This window comes from Echinops telfairi, unplaced genomic scaffold, assembly GCF_000313985.2.
Source record: "Echinops telfairi isolate 266 unplaced genomic scaffold, ASM31398v2 ScPeMD7_7;HRSCAF=31, whole genome shotgun sequence".
NCBI lineage: Eukaryota > Metazoa > Chordata > Mammalia > Afrosoricida > Tenrecidae > Echinops > Echinops telfairi.
In genome coordinates, this window is record NW_022103904.1 from 15,864,356 (window position 1) to 15,883,274 (window position 18,919).

The window sequence follows — 18,919 nt, forward strand, 5'->3', positions numbered from 1 at the left end:
GGTAACTTATGACAAAACTATAATAATTTATGACCTATGAAGGGTTCATGAGGGAGGAGGGAGTGGGGAGGGAGGGTGAAAATGAGCAACCAATATTAGGGGCTAGAGTAGGAGGCAAATGTTTTGAGAATGATGAGGGCAACAAATGTGCATATGTGCTTGACACAATGGACGTATGTATGGATTGTGATGAGAATTGTACGGGCCCCCAATAAAATAATTTTTTTAAAAAAGAACTTACATATGAAAAATTGATAGTATGTTCCACAGTTAGGCCCTTTCCTGGTGTTAGATACTGAACCTGATCTTTTCCATCATCTCTTCACACAAATGTAGTCAATTTGATTTCTTTGTATTCCATTTGGAGAAGTCCATGTGTATAGTCATCCTTTGTGTTGTTAAGGTATATGGTATAAATAAGTCATTGGTCTTGCAAAATTGTATCATGTGATCTCCAGCTTTGTTTCTGTCACCAGATCTATATTTTCCAACTATTTTTCCTCTTTTATTCCAACTTTTGCATACCAATTTCCAATAATTATCAATGCATCTTGATTGCATATTTGATCAATTTCCTACTGAAGTCATCGATAGAATTCTTCAGTTTCTTCATCACTAGCTTTTGTGGTTGCTCCATCAATTTCAATAATAGTTTTACTGATTGTATATCCTTGAAGGCAGGTAGATATAATCTTATCACAAGTAGCATTGTACTTCATGTTTGATTGTGGACTGTCCTTTTTACAAAACTGCAATGTCATTCCTCACGATTGTGTCATTCCCAGCATATTCGATCACATGATTTTCTGCTTCAAAATGACCAATATCAGTCCATTTCTGTTGACTAATACTTAGGTTATCAATTTCTATGTATTCAATTTCATTTTTGACCATTTTCAATTTTCCTAGATTCATACTTTGAACATTCCATGTTCTGATCATTAGCAGCTATTTCTCCTTGCATCATGCATCATGAGCAATTAAAGATCTCAAAGGCTCCACTCCTACCTCACTCATCCCACCATGATCTATTCCTCTCTGAGAAAGCAGCTCCTCCTGAGGCACATTTAGAGTGCCCACTGACTTCAGGGGCCCATCCTCTGGCATTATCACCAATAGTGCTCTGCTTCCCTCCATTAGCTTTCAGTAGATAACAATGTTCCCAAGTTATGTATAATGTTTTCAGCAGCAACTTTCTAGGAAGTGGGTAGCTGATTCCTTCCTCATTGTCTATTCTTATAGGCAATGATGTTCTGGATGTTCTGATGAAAACTGTTCACTTTGGATGACCCCAATTGGTATATGAAATACCAATGGCATAGCTGCCAGAGTATTACGTGTATATATTATTCCCCCAAGCTCAGAAAATAATTCCCTCAAGGTATCTGGCTATCTCTTCGAAGTTTTCATAACTTGCCACTTGAATGTTCAACTACATCCATACATACATTTGGAGCAAAATTAATTATACATAAACAAACATGTTCTTTCAAACCTGCATGTATTCCTGAGTATACTCCTACTTTCCTTCCCAAATCTGTACAGTGTGCATGTCTATGCAAGTATATACTCATAAATGACTTCTATTGAAGAACTGTGTATATAACAGTATGTGGCTCTGCTGCCTTTTAACGCTTGTAAACCTCTCACTGTCTTCACCTGCTTCACTCATTTTTTCCCTAATCTTCTTATATTGTATTTATCCTCATCACTCAATTTAACAGTTATCTACCATCTACCTACAGCTTGTCTGTCAGTTTCTTGTACTGTGGTGGCTTGCATGTTGCTGTGATGCTGGAAGCTATGTCATCATTACTTTCAATTTCTTTTTTTCTTTACTTTCAATTTCTTATACTGCTCACCTTGATCTTATTTCACAACATCTATGTATAGGAGCATTGGATATTGATAAAGGTTTGGGGGTGGAATAGATGAAAATAATGAATATAAATTTTGATTTCCTTTGCAATCCAATTCTTCATTTACTTGAATTCAGAATAGATTTAAACAAATACTTCATTTATAATGTCACATATACTTTAGATACAAAAGAAAAAGACATAAGGCAAGGAAATTCTAAAGCCTTATCTTGGATACAGGACATAGTGAGTCAAGAAGGCATCAGTGACACAGTACTTTGCACTGTCCTTTGTTTCATGCTTTTTGCCTCATGTCCATGTACCTTAGTATAGTTAATGATCTGTTAGAGGCATGCCAAGCCTGCCACCCCCTTTTTGTCCCTGTAAATTAAGGGTAATTTGGGTGGGAGAGGAAAGAAAAAAATATATATATAATACTATGGTTTCAGGTAAGTTCCAAGGTAGATCAATTTTAGGAAGGGGCACGTGCACTAAATAGAATCATCATAAGGGAGAAATGTACTGATAACTCCGGAAAGCATTCCCAATGTGCAGCCTCTGCATTTTAAAGAGAGACATCATCAGCCTCTCTTCACTGACCAGAAAGCTCTCTGAGTCTTCATGTTCCTGGTATTTATTGGCCATTCCTGCAGGGTTGTCTAAATTTTATCATTGCAGTAATTGGAGAATCTTGTTCTAGGACTTCTAGGCCACACCTGAGGATTTGTGCTGCCAAATGGGACTGACCAAAGCAAAACGATTCACCAGGGAAGCTGATATCAGCTATTTAGAGTTGATTTAGTATATTATGCCTCCTGAGGTTAGTTGATATAAACCTCCCTAAAGAGTCTTTGTGATCTGACCAGTCCCTCTTAACAGCACAAATCCTCAGGTTTGTCACCCAGTCAATGCTGACCCATAGTGACCCAGCCTGTAGGCTTCACGTCTATAATTTTTTACAGAAATAGAAAGCCCAGTCTTTTTCCTGCAGAGCTGCTGGTGGGTTTGAACTGCCCACCATGTGGATTACAGCCCACTACACCACTACGACTCTCAGAATAAGGGATTCCAATTATTCCAAGGAATATCTGTCAAAAGCTAAGGAAAAAGTGCACTTTTCTTTGGGTAAAGCTAAATTCTTTCCCCCAAATATTGAAAAGTCTTTCAGTACTTTACTGTAAATATCAGAGATTCAGAGGCTATAAAGTTAATACATAAAAAGTATTAGTAAAATAGTCCTTACATAATCCTTGCATTGTATCATCTAGGCTTAACTTTTGGCTTGATACTATATGTGTAATCAAGGATCAGTTAGTTAACATCACTTGGCTTCAGGCTTCTCATATAATATGAAACAAGAAACACTGTTTTATTCTGAAAACAGAAGCTTAGCCAAAGCTGATATTCAAGTAATATATTGTGGGGGTGCTCACAGATGAAGAGGAGTCCAGAGACATGATAGGATAAGGGGAAGAGCAAGACGCTGATCAGAGATTAGCTTAGTCAAACAGTCATTGGGTGAACTTTGAGAAGGATAGTGAGGTAGTTACTTTATTGTGCCAACGTGGCCGATAAACACATGTGGGGTTAATTGAAAGGTGGAGAGATAAATGGCTTGGCGAGCCTGACCCTCGCCTTTCTTGTCTCTTGCTCTTTGATCATCAGACCAGTGTCTGGCTGTCTTGCTTGTTCTCTGCCTCAATTTACAAGCTACACTACCTGTGGGACACCTAACCCATAGACTGTGTCGCTGTAATTTGAGGTTCATTCCAAGACCTGCTTTGCCACACCATTGGAATTTACATCTCTTGAGCTGGGGACTGTTGGACACTGTCATCTGGCTGACTGTTGGTGACCTGCCTTGCTGTTTGCTGCCTGTGCCCGGATAGCCTAAGGTGACCAGAGGCCCCTCTTTTGGCGGGACAGTCTGATTTCTAACAATTTGCCCTGCATCCTGCGGCATTTTTAAAAAGTCCCAATTTTTGGAAAGAATGCAGGACAAGCTAGGGAACGGCGGGAGAACGGAAAGGGAATATACAGTTGTCGGCTGCCATGTGGCTATTTCCCCAGGATATGAGTTTTATATTATTTTTGTTAACTTTATAATGTTAAACTTTAATAATAACAAATAACTGTTGAGAACTGATTATCGAGAACTGCTTATCAAAGTTCGCATTGTTGATCAGTTGTTAGAATTTGACCACCATTGTTTGGACTTAATGAACAATGGCATTTTTTAGCATTGAAAATGACGAAAACGTTTAGTAACTGTCTCTCAGATGATACACATCGTACTGCGTGCAAGTGCTAGTTAAACAAGTGATCTCAACAAATTAGCTATTCAGATAATTTAGGTAATTTATTTATTTCATAAATACATAAATTTTCTTGAATTTAGCAGACAGTACTGGAATGATGTGCAAAAAATCATTCGATCATATTACTCAAAATTTCCCATATAGTAATATTTCCGAAAATGATCTTTTTAATGAGGTATCATTAAAAAATATATTGATAAGGAAGAAGTTAAATCTTGGGCATCAGCAAAAATCACAATAGAGAACAAATGGTTAGAAATATTTCATCATTTTGAAACAAACCATGTTCCATACAATAATGCACTAAAAATTGTGGAATACGCGCTGTCCTTACTAGGAACTAATGCTGTGACTTAACGCATTTTTTCTATGGTAAATAAAGTGTGGACATCAGAAAATTCACAATTAAGTGTTGAGACTTTGAAAGCCATTTTATGTGTGAAATATAATTTAACAAACTCTTGTGAAAAATTTCATGACCTTTTAAACAACGACAGCAATCTACTAAAAAAAATTCACTCGAATGAGAAATATGCCAAAGAATAAAATAATACTATATATAATTTTTAATGTATTAAATTTGTAAATTGTACTTATGTTGAAATTTAAAAAAATTGCAATATTATTTTTGTGTTCTATGAAAATTTTTGTTGCTCCATATAGACCAAATTTTTAATCAAGAACCCCCACACCCCACCCCTTTCTCCTGTAGTCAATGGTGTCCCACTTTACCAATGTTAAAATCTGGTCACCTTAGGTTAGCCTGAATTGCTCTACAGAGGACTACCCGGCGGCCCTCAAGACTTGAAGGACTGAGAGTGTCTCACAACTGTCTCATGGGAGTGAGTTGCACTGAGCCTTTTGTACTGCTTTATAATTTAATTAACTGTTTATTTCTTATGTTATATCTGTATAAATAAATAAATAAATATATAAAATTATTAGCATTCTGGTTTTGTTTCTCTAGAGAACCCTGTCTAACACAGATAGTTTAAAAGGGTGCAATCCTCTAGGTAGATGACTTTCTGTCTTCAATGATCATCACTCATTATCACTGGGGAAGGGAGCATTTGCCAATAAAGGATATCTAGGCGAGACACTAGCAGTACTTACTTCTTATCTCATTTCATAATATTATTGCTAGAATCGCATAAGATAATTCAATACTGTAAAGGTTTAAAGAATGTTTAGTGCACAGGAAGATACATACATTTGTATGCATATGTACATAAACATATGCATATATATTTATACACATACATATATAACCTATAGGAAGGAGCTTCCAAAACCCTTGAAAAAATTCCACAATCTTTTAAGTAAATTTTCCCACAAGCATTTTGAAGTACCCTCATAAACCACTGCTGTCAATCCTATCCCAACTCTGAGCTAGCCCATAAGATAAGACTAGAGCTGCCCCTTAGGGTTTACTTTATGGAAGCAGACCACTAAATTTTTCACCTGTGGAACCACTGGTTGGTTTGAATCACTGACCTCTTGGCTAGAAATGGAACACTTATAACTACTGTGCTACCATGGTTCCTATATCTATATAATAAATTATGATATTTCTAATGAGGTCAAGAATAGAAAATATCAAACAGAGGCAATAAAGTAAATTAATGACAAATATTATACAACAGTATCCAAGAAAAAAATCTTACCATGCATGTTTCCTCCTTATTAAATGTATATTTAGGATTAATTGAGCATCTTTCATGAAGAGGTTCTTGAGGAGTGATTTTCAGTGGACTTGTCCAACCTGAAAACAAAAATGTAAGTATGTGCTTTGAATTAATAGGAAAGTAAAAATATTTCCTTTCACCAGAAATATTTCTCACTAGCAGGGTGTGTGGTATTAATACATTTTATAATGGGTTACAAGTACACTTTCTGGAATATATGCAGTGAGAACATAATTTACATATTGGGGTAACTTTAATTATAACTGTGCAAAATTATTTATTATTTAGAGACTTGTTGCATACTATGAATTTGTGTATAGGATGGCGGTGATATCAAGTGAACCTGGTTAATATTCTAACAGTAAATTAGAAGTTCTTAGATATTTGTTCCTGTTGTGTATCTTTGAGCTGTTCCAGCTCATAGTAACACTATACACCAGAGTAAGACTGTCATTTAGGGTTTGCTATACTGTAATATTTATGTGAGAAGATTTTGTCTTTTTTTCCCCCTACAGCAAAAAGCAATTGGTGGATTCACATGCCTAACTTTTGGTTAGCAGCCTCATGCTCCACAAGTGTGCTACCAAGGCTCTGAGCAACATAGTGACAAAACCAGAAGAAAAATAATGATAAAAATGAGGGTTTTTAGTTTAGAGGTGATTATAACGAGATGAAAAAGAAAGACACGTAAGTATACAATTTATATATTTATAGCTTCAGTATAAGATGGCAACTGCAACAATAGTTAAGCTAGAGGTAGGGATACCAACTAGATTTTAGGAAATGCTGAAAGTGAGGCCGTGAGGCATTTACTGGTAAAGATCAAGGAATGCGAGCTTCAGTATGGATTACAACTCAATGTAAAGAACACCCAAATCCTCATAACTGGACCAAATGGTAACATTATGGGCATGGAGAAAAGACTGAAGTTCTCAAGAATTTCTTCTTGCTTGGATTCACAATTAATGCTCATGGCAGAAGCAATTAAGAGATCAAACAATGCAATGTATTGCATAAACCTATTGCCCAAGAATCTTTAGAAGAGTAGTTCTCAACCTGGGGTCTCAACCCTTGTGGGGGTTGAATAATCCTTTCACAAGGGTCACCTAGGACAGAATTTCTGATGGTGTTAAGAACCGAGACACCGCTCCTCTATCCGTCTCCAGACAGGTCCACCTACATGCAGATACGCACACACTGGGTCACCACAATATGAGGAACTATTTTAAAGGTTCGAGGCATTAGGAAGGTTGAGAACCACTGTTTTAGAATATTGAAAAGCGAAGAGGTGACTTTGAGTACTAAGGGGGGCTTGACCTAAGCTATGGTATTTTCAATTACTTTAGATGCATGCAAAAGTTGGACAATGAATATGGAAGACTAAAGAAGAATTAATGCATCTGAATTATGGAGCTGCTGAAGAATATTGATAGTATCAGGGAGTGACGAAGGAACACACAAATATGTCTTGGAGGAAGTACAACCAGAATGTTCCTTAAAGACAAAGAGGGCTAGACTTCATCTCATATACTTTGGACATGTTTTCAGGAGAAACAAGTCCCTGGAGAATGACATCATTCTTGGTAGAGAGGTGGTCAAAAAGAGGAAGGGCTTTGACAAGACGGATTGATACAATGGCTGAATTGATGGGCTCACACATACCAACAATTGTAAAATTGGATCTGGACCAGGCAATGTTTCATTCTGTTGTACAAAGAGATACTATGCATAGAACTGACTTGATGGAAGATGAACACCTGACCTAATCTTAGAAATCGAATTACTCAAGGCCATCGTGTTGTTTCTAACTCAGAGCACTCCTACAAGACAGTGTAACATTGCCATCTTTTCAGGAGTAGAAGGCATCAAAATTTTTTGGTCAATATTTGACTAACTCAGGATTGAAACTATAAAGAACTATACAGAACTTTGGTTAACAGGAGCTGACTGTGGATGGCTGATGGATTCATAAGAAATCAGAGAGATTTAAAGTGTTGGGAAGTATGTATGCATGATTACTGCAGGACTGAGTAGCCTCTAGAAGAGATTAGTCCCTGGCTGTCAAAAAATAAGTCTATGAGCACCTGCTGTAAATGGCATGGGGCCCTATCTGACCTCTTCTGGCTTCCTTATTGCCACAAGGCAGGGGTCAGACATGCTCCAGCCTTCTTTACCTACTGTGACTCCAACTGCTCTTCCTGGGTACTCTACTTCTATCCTGGGTTCCATAATTCATTTCAATGGCCACACAGACCTCACAGACCATACTCACAATTATAGGGTTTATTAGAAAATTTATAGGTCATACTATGTCAGGATGAGTAAACAGTAAGGATATAGACATTAGTCTACAGTAACACCTCTCCTTAGCCAGCAGCCAAGTCTTTCTCCAGTCCTCACCCTTTCAGCCAATGGTCCCTGGGCCTCTGCTTTCCTGAACTAGGAAGCCGACCTCTTTCTGCCTCAAAAATCCCATGTTTTCTGTGCCAGTCCTCTTGCTCTGCCCTATAGACTCCCTGCCACAGTATCTGGCGCTTCTAGTTTCGGACTCAGACACCAGATAGGCATCTGGAAGGGGCTCTTCTGATGGTCCTGGGTTTCCTCTGCTCCAGATGGCTGCTTTACACAGAGCAATGCATTGATGGAAGTGTGGTTTTTTTTGGTCTACTAGCCCATCATACCCCCAAGGAAAACAAAAGATGGTGTCTTAAATCACACCCCTCAGTAAAAGAGAATCTAAAGATACTCCCAAGGAAACAAAGGGTGTGATTTGGTTCACACTTTCTATTAAGTTCAGGGCTTAACCCATCTCAATCAAGCCCATTAGTATAGAAGAAAACTCCCTCCAAATTGAGAGTGTATCCAGAGGCACAGAATCCAGAAATATAATTCACCACATAAGGAATTATTGCTAGAAGGGCCATAGTACTAGACTACATCTCAGCTCCTCAGATGCAAAGAACTTGTTTCTACCAACAACCTGAATGAGTATGGAAGTGGATTATTTCCCACAGAGAGTTCACTTAAGAGCCTAGTCCAGAGGTCACCCAGATTTTACATTGTGGGACCTTGAAAAGAAAATGCAGTAAAAGCCACCTCAACTTCTAACTTGTGATTTGAATTGGGTATTGTTTTAAGCCACTAAGTTTGTGGTAATTTATTACATGTCAAAGAAATCCAATAAAGAGACAATGTGCAGTTACACAGGTTGCTGAAACCACTGTATTGTGATCAGCAGGATAATAATTTTGTTGAAGACAGAGCTTCTTAACTTGTGGTTCCATATGGGATTGCGTAACTGAATTTTGGGGTAGCGCCATTTTTGACAATAGCGAAAAGGTTTGTGAACATACAAAGACCAAAAAGTAAATAAAAATTCAATGCGTATGTAATCAGAGATGTTTCTGGCAGGGTTTGCCCATATTGCATCATGTAATTTCATTGCAACCTTGATTCTGAATACACAATATGTGCTCATAGTCACTGGCAACATCTATCTTCAGTTAGGATCTCTGTTCCAAACCTTAAGCTTTACATTTAACTTATTAATCTTGATTTCCACCTGTATTTCCCATCATCATTTGCTATCAAGTCAATTATGAAACATACACAGAGCTTCTCAAACTTTTTCCACACAGTCCCGTTTTTTTGCCTACGAAATTTGTACGGGACTCCAGGTATAGAGGTATATAAAATATGTATACAATTAAAACACAGCTTTTAATAAACAGTGATTTTGAAAGTACTATGCAGCACAACTTCTAACTCAGCTGATCAGCTTTTGGCATTAAGCACATGTTAATGTGTTCAGAACCAAGACTGCAGTGAAATACTGGGATTCCAGAGACAACTTCTATTCATGATACATTTGATCTTTAATTACTCTTCGGTCCTTACACATTCCAGAAACCTTTTAAGAGGGGGTACCTCCCCCCAAAATAGAAAAAAGCTCTGCTGGGCGGAGCTTTCGTAGTACACATTTTTCCTGCTAGGTGAGGATTAGGCAACTCACTGAGTTAGTGCACCCAGTGGCGTTGCCTGGGAAGGTTCTCTCTAGTCACAGTGAATTTTTTTTGTGTGAAAGCAGCTTCAATTGAACCATTATTTTCTTGTGATGGCCAATTTAAGAGAACAGCACGCAACTGTGACATTTTGCTTACTGTAGAAAGTATTCTGATGTGAACACAGCTTACAAGGACAGCACTATGGGAAAAACGAAAGTGTAAGAGTGGTTTTCTTATTTCAAAATTGGTAAAATGTCGATTGATGACTGTGTTAGTCCAAGTAGACAAGAGAAACAAATCCACAGAAACTCATGTGTATAAGAGAGCATCTTATATAAAGAGTAATTGTACATTAAACATCTCAACCCAGTCCAGTCCAAGCCCTTAAGTCCAATATTAGCCCATATGTACTATACCAATCTATAAAGTCCTCTTCAGACTCACGAAACACATGCAATGACGAAACACATCTTGCATCCAACGAATGCAGGATGATCACAGGCCAGTGAGTAGAAAGTCTTTGGATTCAGTGGCGTTGTAAGCATCTCAGCACTGGCAGGGGTCTCTATGGGGCTTCTCCAGCTTCAGTGGGCTGGGCACTAGTTTAGTTTAGTTCCATGTGTCTTGTCAGCTGCAATGTTTTCCAGGCAATGAGCAGAGAGAAAGATGCCTCCTGCCTCCAAGGAGGAAAAACAGGAATTCCCACAATCCTTAGGGGAAGGTGATGCCCACAGAGACGCCTCATTGGCTATATTCTGATTGACAGCCTAGACTCCACCCCTATATTCTTAATCCTCAAATTGACAAATTGTGTAACTACCACACTGACAAACATCATTATGGATGTCTCTCAACTTTCAGAACGGTCCAAAATAGCTACAAACATCATGCACTTGTCCTCGAAGACCAACAACAAATCACTGAAGAGATGGGGAAGTTATTTGGAATATCTTGGAGCTTGGTTCAGTGAATTTTAACAGAATATTTGGGAACAAGAAAGGTCACTGTGAAATGTGTGACTCAGGTTCTGGCAGACCAGGAAAGAATGTCAATTAGAAACATGCCGTTCTTTGAAAAAAATAGCTCTGAAATGACCCAGACTTTTTTCCCCCAAGGTCATTAACTGGTGAAGGGACATGGTGTTAACTCTTAGGACCCTGAAAGAAAACATACCAGTGGAAGACACCATCATCACCTTGTCAAAAAAACTCAAGTGAAAGCAAAGATAAGGATGATGCTCATTTGTTTTTTTGATGTGAGGAGGACAGTGCATTTGGAGTTAATTCTAACAGGTCAAACTGTTAATCAAGCTTTCTAGAGGTTCTGAAAAGATTGCATAACAGTGTGAGACAAAAAAGGCCTGATTTATGGATGATAGGGGACTGGTTTTGCCACCACAACAATGCACCTGCTCATGCAGCCATCTCAGTGCTCCAGTTTTGGGCAAAAAACAAAAAACAGCAAGGCTCTCTTGCTCCACACGCCTTACTCACCTGACCTTGCTTCATGCAACTTCTTTTTGTTTCTGCGAATGAAGATGGACATGAAAGGACAGAGATTGAAGAAGTGAAGAGAAAAATGAGGGAGGTGCTTTCAGCCATTCAAACAGGGGAGTTTGAAAAATGTTTCCAAGAAAGGAATCTCAGATTTGACAAATGTATGAGTGTAACAGAGAGTACTTTGAAGGTGATAAAGTTTTTTTGTAAAAATATTTAAGTACATAGCTGGAAAGAAATTCCATTTTGTTTTTGGGATATCCCCTCTTTTGCCTCAGGTGACCAGGAGAGTAAAGCGGGGGAATGCTGTGGTGGATCAAGGCAGGCTACGTGAAAAAACAGGTAAGACAATGGTGGAGAAGGGATCTCCATCAGGCCTTGGGTGGCTGAGATTGGGAGTGGCCAACTCTCAGAAACAAGAAAGTATGGAGATTAAAGAGGGAGATCTCACTTCTATGATGGTCACTGGTATAGGCATCAAAGTGGTCCTGTACGAAAAAAGCCAATTATTTGGTTACTGTGGTGATTAGAATGTTGCTGGCAATTTATAGATAGCTTTAAAAGATCATAGCCTCCAGAGAGGACTGTGTTATTAATTAAACTATTGTTTGGTTTTAAGACGACTTCAGTGGATATTTTGGCTTCTTATTCATTATTATTTTATCCATGTCAAAATAAAGCAATTTATTCCAGATACTGAATATGATCGGTTGATTCTCTTTGGAAACAAATGAGCTATGACCCAAAAGGTGATTCTTTTTTCAGAGTTAGGGTTAATGGGTTTGAGGGTGAAGGCAAGTGTGGTCTGTGTGGCCTGGAGAGAGTCTGTAAATGCTGAGGATAACCAGGCCTGATTGCATGTCTGAAGCTGCACGTCTGCAGAAGCCAGAATTAAAAACTTCAGTGACTGTTGGAGAGAACAGTTCCACATTTGAGAAGATACATAATGACTGGGGGGTGGAGGTGGTGAGAGGCAAAGCAAAAGGTTTAAGAGAGAAACAAGGGAATGAAGCAGCAGATGTTCTGCCTGACAAAAGTGTACTTCACTTTCTCTGTGATCTGTGGTTTTACCAAATGTCCAGTCTGGTGGCATTGGGCAGGGTCTATCATGGGTCACATTGTGTTGTGTAGTCATGTGGGTCCCCCACGGGGCAGCCGTTGTTCCATAGGTTTGTGCTAGGAATGGCTCTGGCCACTTCAAACCAAATTGGAGACTTGCTGAAGAATTGTCACTTTGGAATGGGTATCTGATTTGGTCACTAATGCATAAGAATGCTGATGTTTCATATTCTACTTTTATTATCTCAAGGAAATAATTTTAAGGGTTCCTCAAACCTTGATAGCAACAGAAAGCTCTAGAGCAGTGTTTCCCACAGTGGGTAAGACCACCTGTTGGAGCGCCCTGGAATGATCCCTGGAGACTGCAAAAACATATACCTACATTTTATCCTAAATTATGGGCTATAGTACAAAAGGTTTTAATTGGCAGAAAGACATTCTTGGCAATAATTAATTTTAGAAGCATTATCAGACTAATCTCAATGAATTGGTGATTAAAGATGTTATATCCCAAATGCACTGCTCCATTTTCTCCCAACTCCTCTCTTGAGTATATTTCCTCATGCTTCTGGGCTCTGCAATTCACTGCAACATCCAACAGAAACCAGCAAACTCAGAGCTGTTGTGAATCCTAAGGCTGAAAGGCAGGCAGAGGCGAGCCAAATTCAGGGTCTACAGCTAGAAGCTAAAAATGTCCAAGAGTCACAGCAGGTCTTCTTGCTTCTAGCAAAACTCAGTCAAGAAACTGAGGTATGGCTCTCCAGATGATGTGATAAAAGTGTACAGGAGTACCAGTACATATATTCCATCCAAGGAAAACAAAGAATGATGTTTAAGTCATATCCTGTACTAGAGTTTTAAAGAGGCCACCGAAGAAACAAAGGGTTTGGCTTTGGACACAAATGTAGAATCTACAAATGTCCTCTAGGAAAGGGCTGGACTTGATTTACACTCCCTACTAAAGTCAGGTCTTAATCCTACTCGAATCCTGTGCATTAGTATAGTAGAGGATGCCTTCCAAAATGAGATTACAGCCATAGGCATAGAGAGGTCATGATTATATCATGTAAGGAATTATGGCTAGAAGAGTCAGATTAACTAACCTCAACATAGTTCTGAGTTATTCTTATGTTTTTCTCAAAAGGAAACGTAGGTCCACCAAGTGTGGAACTTGTGGTCTAGTGTCGATGAATATTTGAAATTCTGTTCTGCATTTTGCATCTTTAGATCAAGATTATTTCATGGAATCTTTGACCAAAATGATAGCTGAGTACTAGTTCTTTTGATTTTTGTCAAAGGAGGAAGTTCTTGAAGGTCATTCATCAGATATTCCACAGAGACATGGAATTCTAGGCTGACTGTTATCTTCTCAGAGTTTTAAAATATTTTATTTCATTGTCTCTAATTTCTATGGTTTCTGTTAGTCAGCTTCAAGTCAGGTGCTGATTTCCTAGAGATAACAAACTGATATGTTCCAGGGGTTTCCTTCCACATGGATCTTTCGATAACCATATGCCTACAACACTCATAGTTACTTTCATTACTGTATTCTAACGGTTGGATCACCCATACATTTACTTTTATTATATTTTTCTCTTTTCATATTCTTATATTTCTGCCTCTTCTAGTAAATTGTTATTCTCACTCATGGCATTAAGTTGATTCATAATGACCCCATAGGACAGTTTAGAACTGGCTCTGTATGTTTCTGAAATTTTAACTCTTTGTGGGAGTAGCAGGCCCCATCTCTATCTCATAGAGCAGCGAGTGGGCTGCAAGTTCTGAAGTTGGGCAGGAAAAAGAGGAAGATCCGTGCTAGGATGGACTCTCAGGCTGGAATGATGCGCTCAAATATAACTACAATTGGGAAGATGGTGCAGGATTTGATAGTGCTTCATTCTGTTATACACAAGGTTGCTATAATTTGGAACCACCAGACAGCACCTCACAGCAAGAATATTTTTGTAACTCTACCCCTAATGGATGGCCAAAAGTCTCTCCCTGGTCCACTCCTTGTATAAGTTAACGCATGTATAAGTTAACGCATGCATAAGTTAATGCTTATCTTAATTTCTAGCCTGCTCCTTTTGATGAGCAAATACTCTCAGAGATATCTATGAAGTCTCAGTTTACTCCTAAAATGTTCTCCTTTCTGAAGAATTTTATTTTCTGTATGCTTTTCAAAAGTAGGCAATTAAATAATGATTCAAAAAAATTATCTAGTTTTTTATAAGCATAAATTTTGGCAAGGTAAAACCTATTTCATTCCACTAGGAAGCAAAGGTCTCACTCTTTCTTCAAACTTCATCTTTGGAATTTTTTTCGGTACAGATTTCTGATTTATTATAAATCTTTTGAGGGAATTATCATTGCTATTTTTTTTACTTTTACCTAATCTGAGAACATCTTTGTTTTTATAGGGAAGGCTAGTGATTTTTATATTTACTTTAAACTGTGTTACATTCACATATTTTGTTTATATTTTTATCTATTACACGTTTCTTTTAGATTTAGTAAATCCTTTGATTTTCATTCCTAGCAGTAAAACAAACATGTCACATAAAACAAAAAACTGCAATCCATGGCACTGCTCCATTCCATGGAATTGTCTCCCCCCACCCCACAGAAACCTTTAATTTAAAAACTTCACCCTTATTCTGGATCTTCACTTTGACATTCTAAACATTATGTTCAGATTCAAAGTTCTTGATATTTCAGTTTCATGCCACCTCTATAGATTTATTTACTAATCTAGTGAAATACTAGGTGTGATGCTTAAGGTTGTATGTCAATTTGGGTGAGTTAGAATTCTGTCGTTTGGCAGTTATTGTATCATCACTCACCTATGATCAGATCTGATAATTATGTGATCATTTTCATGATGAGATCTGCTATGAACAGCCAATCTATTAAAAGGAGCTATGTCAGGTGCCTGTCCTGTTTCCAATCTATGTGGATGCTCTGAAAACACTTGCTTGAGCTTTGTTCTTTGGATTGCCATATTGCCTTACAATCCCAGGAGTTGTCAGCATCCTTTCCTGCTATCTGAACTGCTGACCTTGGACACATTTACCTCCACAAAAGCAGTTTGTCTTCTGACAAGCTGACCTTGTGTTCTTTGGTTTCTACTGCTGTATGAGTCAGAAGACTGACACGTGCAACTCAAACTTACAATTTGCCAGTATGTACAACTGTGTGAGCCATTCTTTGAGAGCCATTAGCAAACACCACTTCCCTTGTGGGGTTCTGAGACTATACCGCGTTGTGTGAGTAGAAAGTCTCATTTTTCTCTCCTGAAACAGCTGGTGGTTCAAACTGGTGACCTTGCAATTAGCAGCCCAGCAAATAACTACTCCTTTACCAGGCCCCAGTTACACTTACATGCACACACACGCACACACACACACACACACACACACACACACACACTACCTTGTCTGTCTTCAACCATACTTCTTATGAAAGATAATTCTGTTTTACCCACATTGGCATGAATATTGCTGACTCCTATGCATGGGAACTAGTGAGAGTTAAATCCAATACATATATTGGATTTAAATTATATATTATATTATATTAAATCCAAATATATATATTTTATATATATTTATATAAATTATATATTATATTATATATTAAATCCAAATATATATATTTGTAATTGGGATGGAGTTTACTCTACTGTAGCTGCTTAATCTACCATATTGCCCCAACTTAAAATTACATTATAACTTTATTTCATGACTGACTTAAGAATCTCTTAGATATCTGTAGACTGGGATACGAAGGCATTATTTCCAGAATACGTTTTGGTTAAAATAGCATTAGATAGAACTCTCACTAGCTCCCGTGCTCAGGACTCAGCTATATTCATGCCAATGTGGGTAAACGATCATTCTGTCTTTACGGAATATAGTTCAGGAATAAATTATGGAAACTATCTCAAAATATATCTTACAGTCTTGATGTAAAATGCAGCACATGTTGCAGTATGTAAATCTTTTTCAATGATTGCAGCCTTTCTGGTCACAGAATCATAGAAGTTTAGAATAGGAAAGAACATTAGTATATGATCTAATTCATCACTTTTTTACAGACTAAGAAACTCATGTCCAAATGTGTTAAATAACTTTTCCAATATCATTTAACTAGCTGGTTAAAAAGATCCGTTAGTCTAAGATCTTTTATTTCAGCTCATTGACTAAAGGAATAGGTAGCATCACAAGCTTTGACTTAATTGAACAATTCCTGGTTTAAAAGACCTCATGAAAATGATATTAAAGACAAGTGATTCTCTGATCTGAGGGTTCTGATAGTGCAATGCCAAACTAGATGAATCACAAGAGAAATGGATATTTTAAAATATTTCCATTTTTAATTTATTGTTATCATAATTTTAGTCACCAAATCTAGTAAGTTGTTTTGCAGCATTGATGACACATGTAATTTTCTCCATGGCCTACTCTTAGGCCTTTTCCCAATTCCATACGTTATGTCCTTTTATTAGTCAATAAAGGACATGATCTGATTATCAAAAATATTTTTACCTTAGATTAGAACTGTTTGGGTAACTGGTCTTTCAATCCTGGCACTATTATGCTGCAACTTGATAGATGCATGTCAGAAAACTGGCATTTTTAAAATCTGAAACTTTTTGCCACATAAAGTTTGATAGAAGCCCCACCAAATTGGGGCCATGGCATGAATAATTAATTTAGACAGAGCTGATCTGAATCTACATTTCCAGTCTTCCTTTTTCCAGCCATTGGGTAGGTGAAGTCTCAGACTTCCAGTGCCATGTGTTGCGTACGATCTCAACCTATGGATTAGTAGCACAACTCAAATCATGTGTGCTAAGCATGGACTCCAGAATCAGATATATTTTAATATGCTTTCTCATTCAGCTCCTGAAACCTACTTCTTTTATAACTATTAGCAGATTTTTTTAAGAGAAATACAGAATTAGAAATTGGGTTCATTAATTTTGTGGTAAAATTATGTTCCTTTTATGTCTAAAATACATGATCTGATATATACCTTATGTTGGTCACTTATTCAAAAAATATATACTGCATCCACAGTGTTTTATGTAAAATAATTACTCTTACAATGTTACCTTGCCAACTGTAATTTAAAATACTAATTCCTTATTTGGCTCCTAGCAAATTAATGTTAATATTAGCTGCTAAGGCAACAAGTCTTGTATGTAAACTTTTTCCCTTTCATTTGAGTGTTTGAACAAAATAAAGTCCATGACATTTATTTACCTCCAAGTCTTGCCCTGATAGAAATGTCTGGTACTGTCCTGGAATTCCACCTCTTGTCCTGTTGTAATTCTTCTAGAAGAATTTTTTGTCTGTTTATTGTTGTATTAAATCCCGTGTCTGGTCTAGGAACTCGTTGTTGTGGTTTCACATCACTAAAATCCACCAAGTTTGGTATGGTTCTGCCAATGCCAGGCTTTAAGTCAGCATCAGCACCAGGACTCAAAAACTGTGAACAGGGATCCCTTAAAGGTATATCATCTCTAAGTGGAAATAATGGATAATCTGGTCCGTATGGTGGGGGATAAGGGTAGTGTAGATGGCAGTCTGGCAGGACCGAAGGAGGATAAGGGTGAAATTTAAGAAAAGCAGGATTAGATTTCTTTTCGAATCTGCCATAGTCATGTCTATCCTCAATTCCTGCCACAAAAGGCATGTTCATTTTTCTTAAGAGATAACAGTAGTGTGGATAATCCATTTTATCAACCCCTTTTGGTGCTGAAGAGATGAATTGTTTAGGGATACTTATCTGTCCAGGTGCACAATGTGAATTCATATCTGTGGTGTTTTATCTTTATAAGCTCTTGATGGTTATAAATTTAGTGCTTCTGATGATTCTTCTTCCTTTAAATCGACCAAATCTTCTATTTCCAATAATTTCTAAGATTAGAGTCAATTGAGCATAAGTGATTGATTTTAAGCTTCTAAATTTCTGTGGAGTAGGTTGTTCTTTTCTTTCAGAGAAATACTTTTTTCTTCATAAAAGAAATAGAACACTAAAGAAATAAGACTTTAAAAAATTAAGAGTCTTTGTTGCTTGGCAACAACTAGAACTGTAAGTCATTGAACTCATATATGTCATAATATGATTATTTGTAGTGAGAAGTTCATGATACCTTCCGCCCCAGAGTGCAGGAAAGCCATGTCCAATTATTATTTTTAATTTTGACCATAAGTTAATCATTTAAGGAAGCACTAGAGTGACATAAGGGAGCCCAGGTGGCATAGTGAATAATAAGTTGGACTGTTAATAGCAATGCCAGCAGTTTAAAGCCACCATTCACTCCAAGAAAGATGAGCCTTTCTGTTCCAGGAAAAATTTACAGCTCTGAAAACTTACAGAGGCAGTTCTACTCTATCATCTAGAGTTTCTTTAGTCAAAATTGACTTGATGGTAGTGCGTTTGGCTTTGGGATCTACTAGGCTAGCAGTTTGAATCAGCCTCAGAAGAACT

The 18,919-nt window shown here is 37.6% G+C and overlaps 1 protein-coding gene across 1 annotated transcript in view; it reads right to left on the minus strand.

The window, feature by feature from the left end:
• Window positions 1-18,241, minus strand: part of SPATA48 (spermatogenesis associated 48) — a 94,556-nt gene extending 76,315 nt beyond the window's left edge. Inside the window, exons 1-2 of the mRNA XM_004708168.3 lie at window positions 17,689-18,241; window positions 5,842-5,939 (exon numbers count right to left, since the gene is read on the minus strand). Coding sequence (XP_004708225.3) covers window positions 5,842-5,939; window positions 17,689-18,241 — 651 coding nt within the window. The remainder of the gene's footprint in view (window positions 1-5,841; window positions 5,940-17,688) is intronic.
• Window positions 18,242-18,919: the final 678 nt, after the last annotated feature.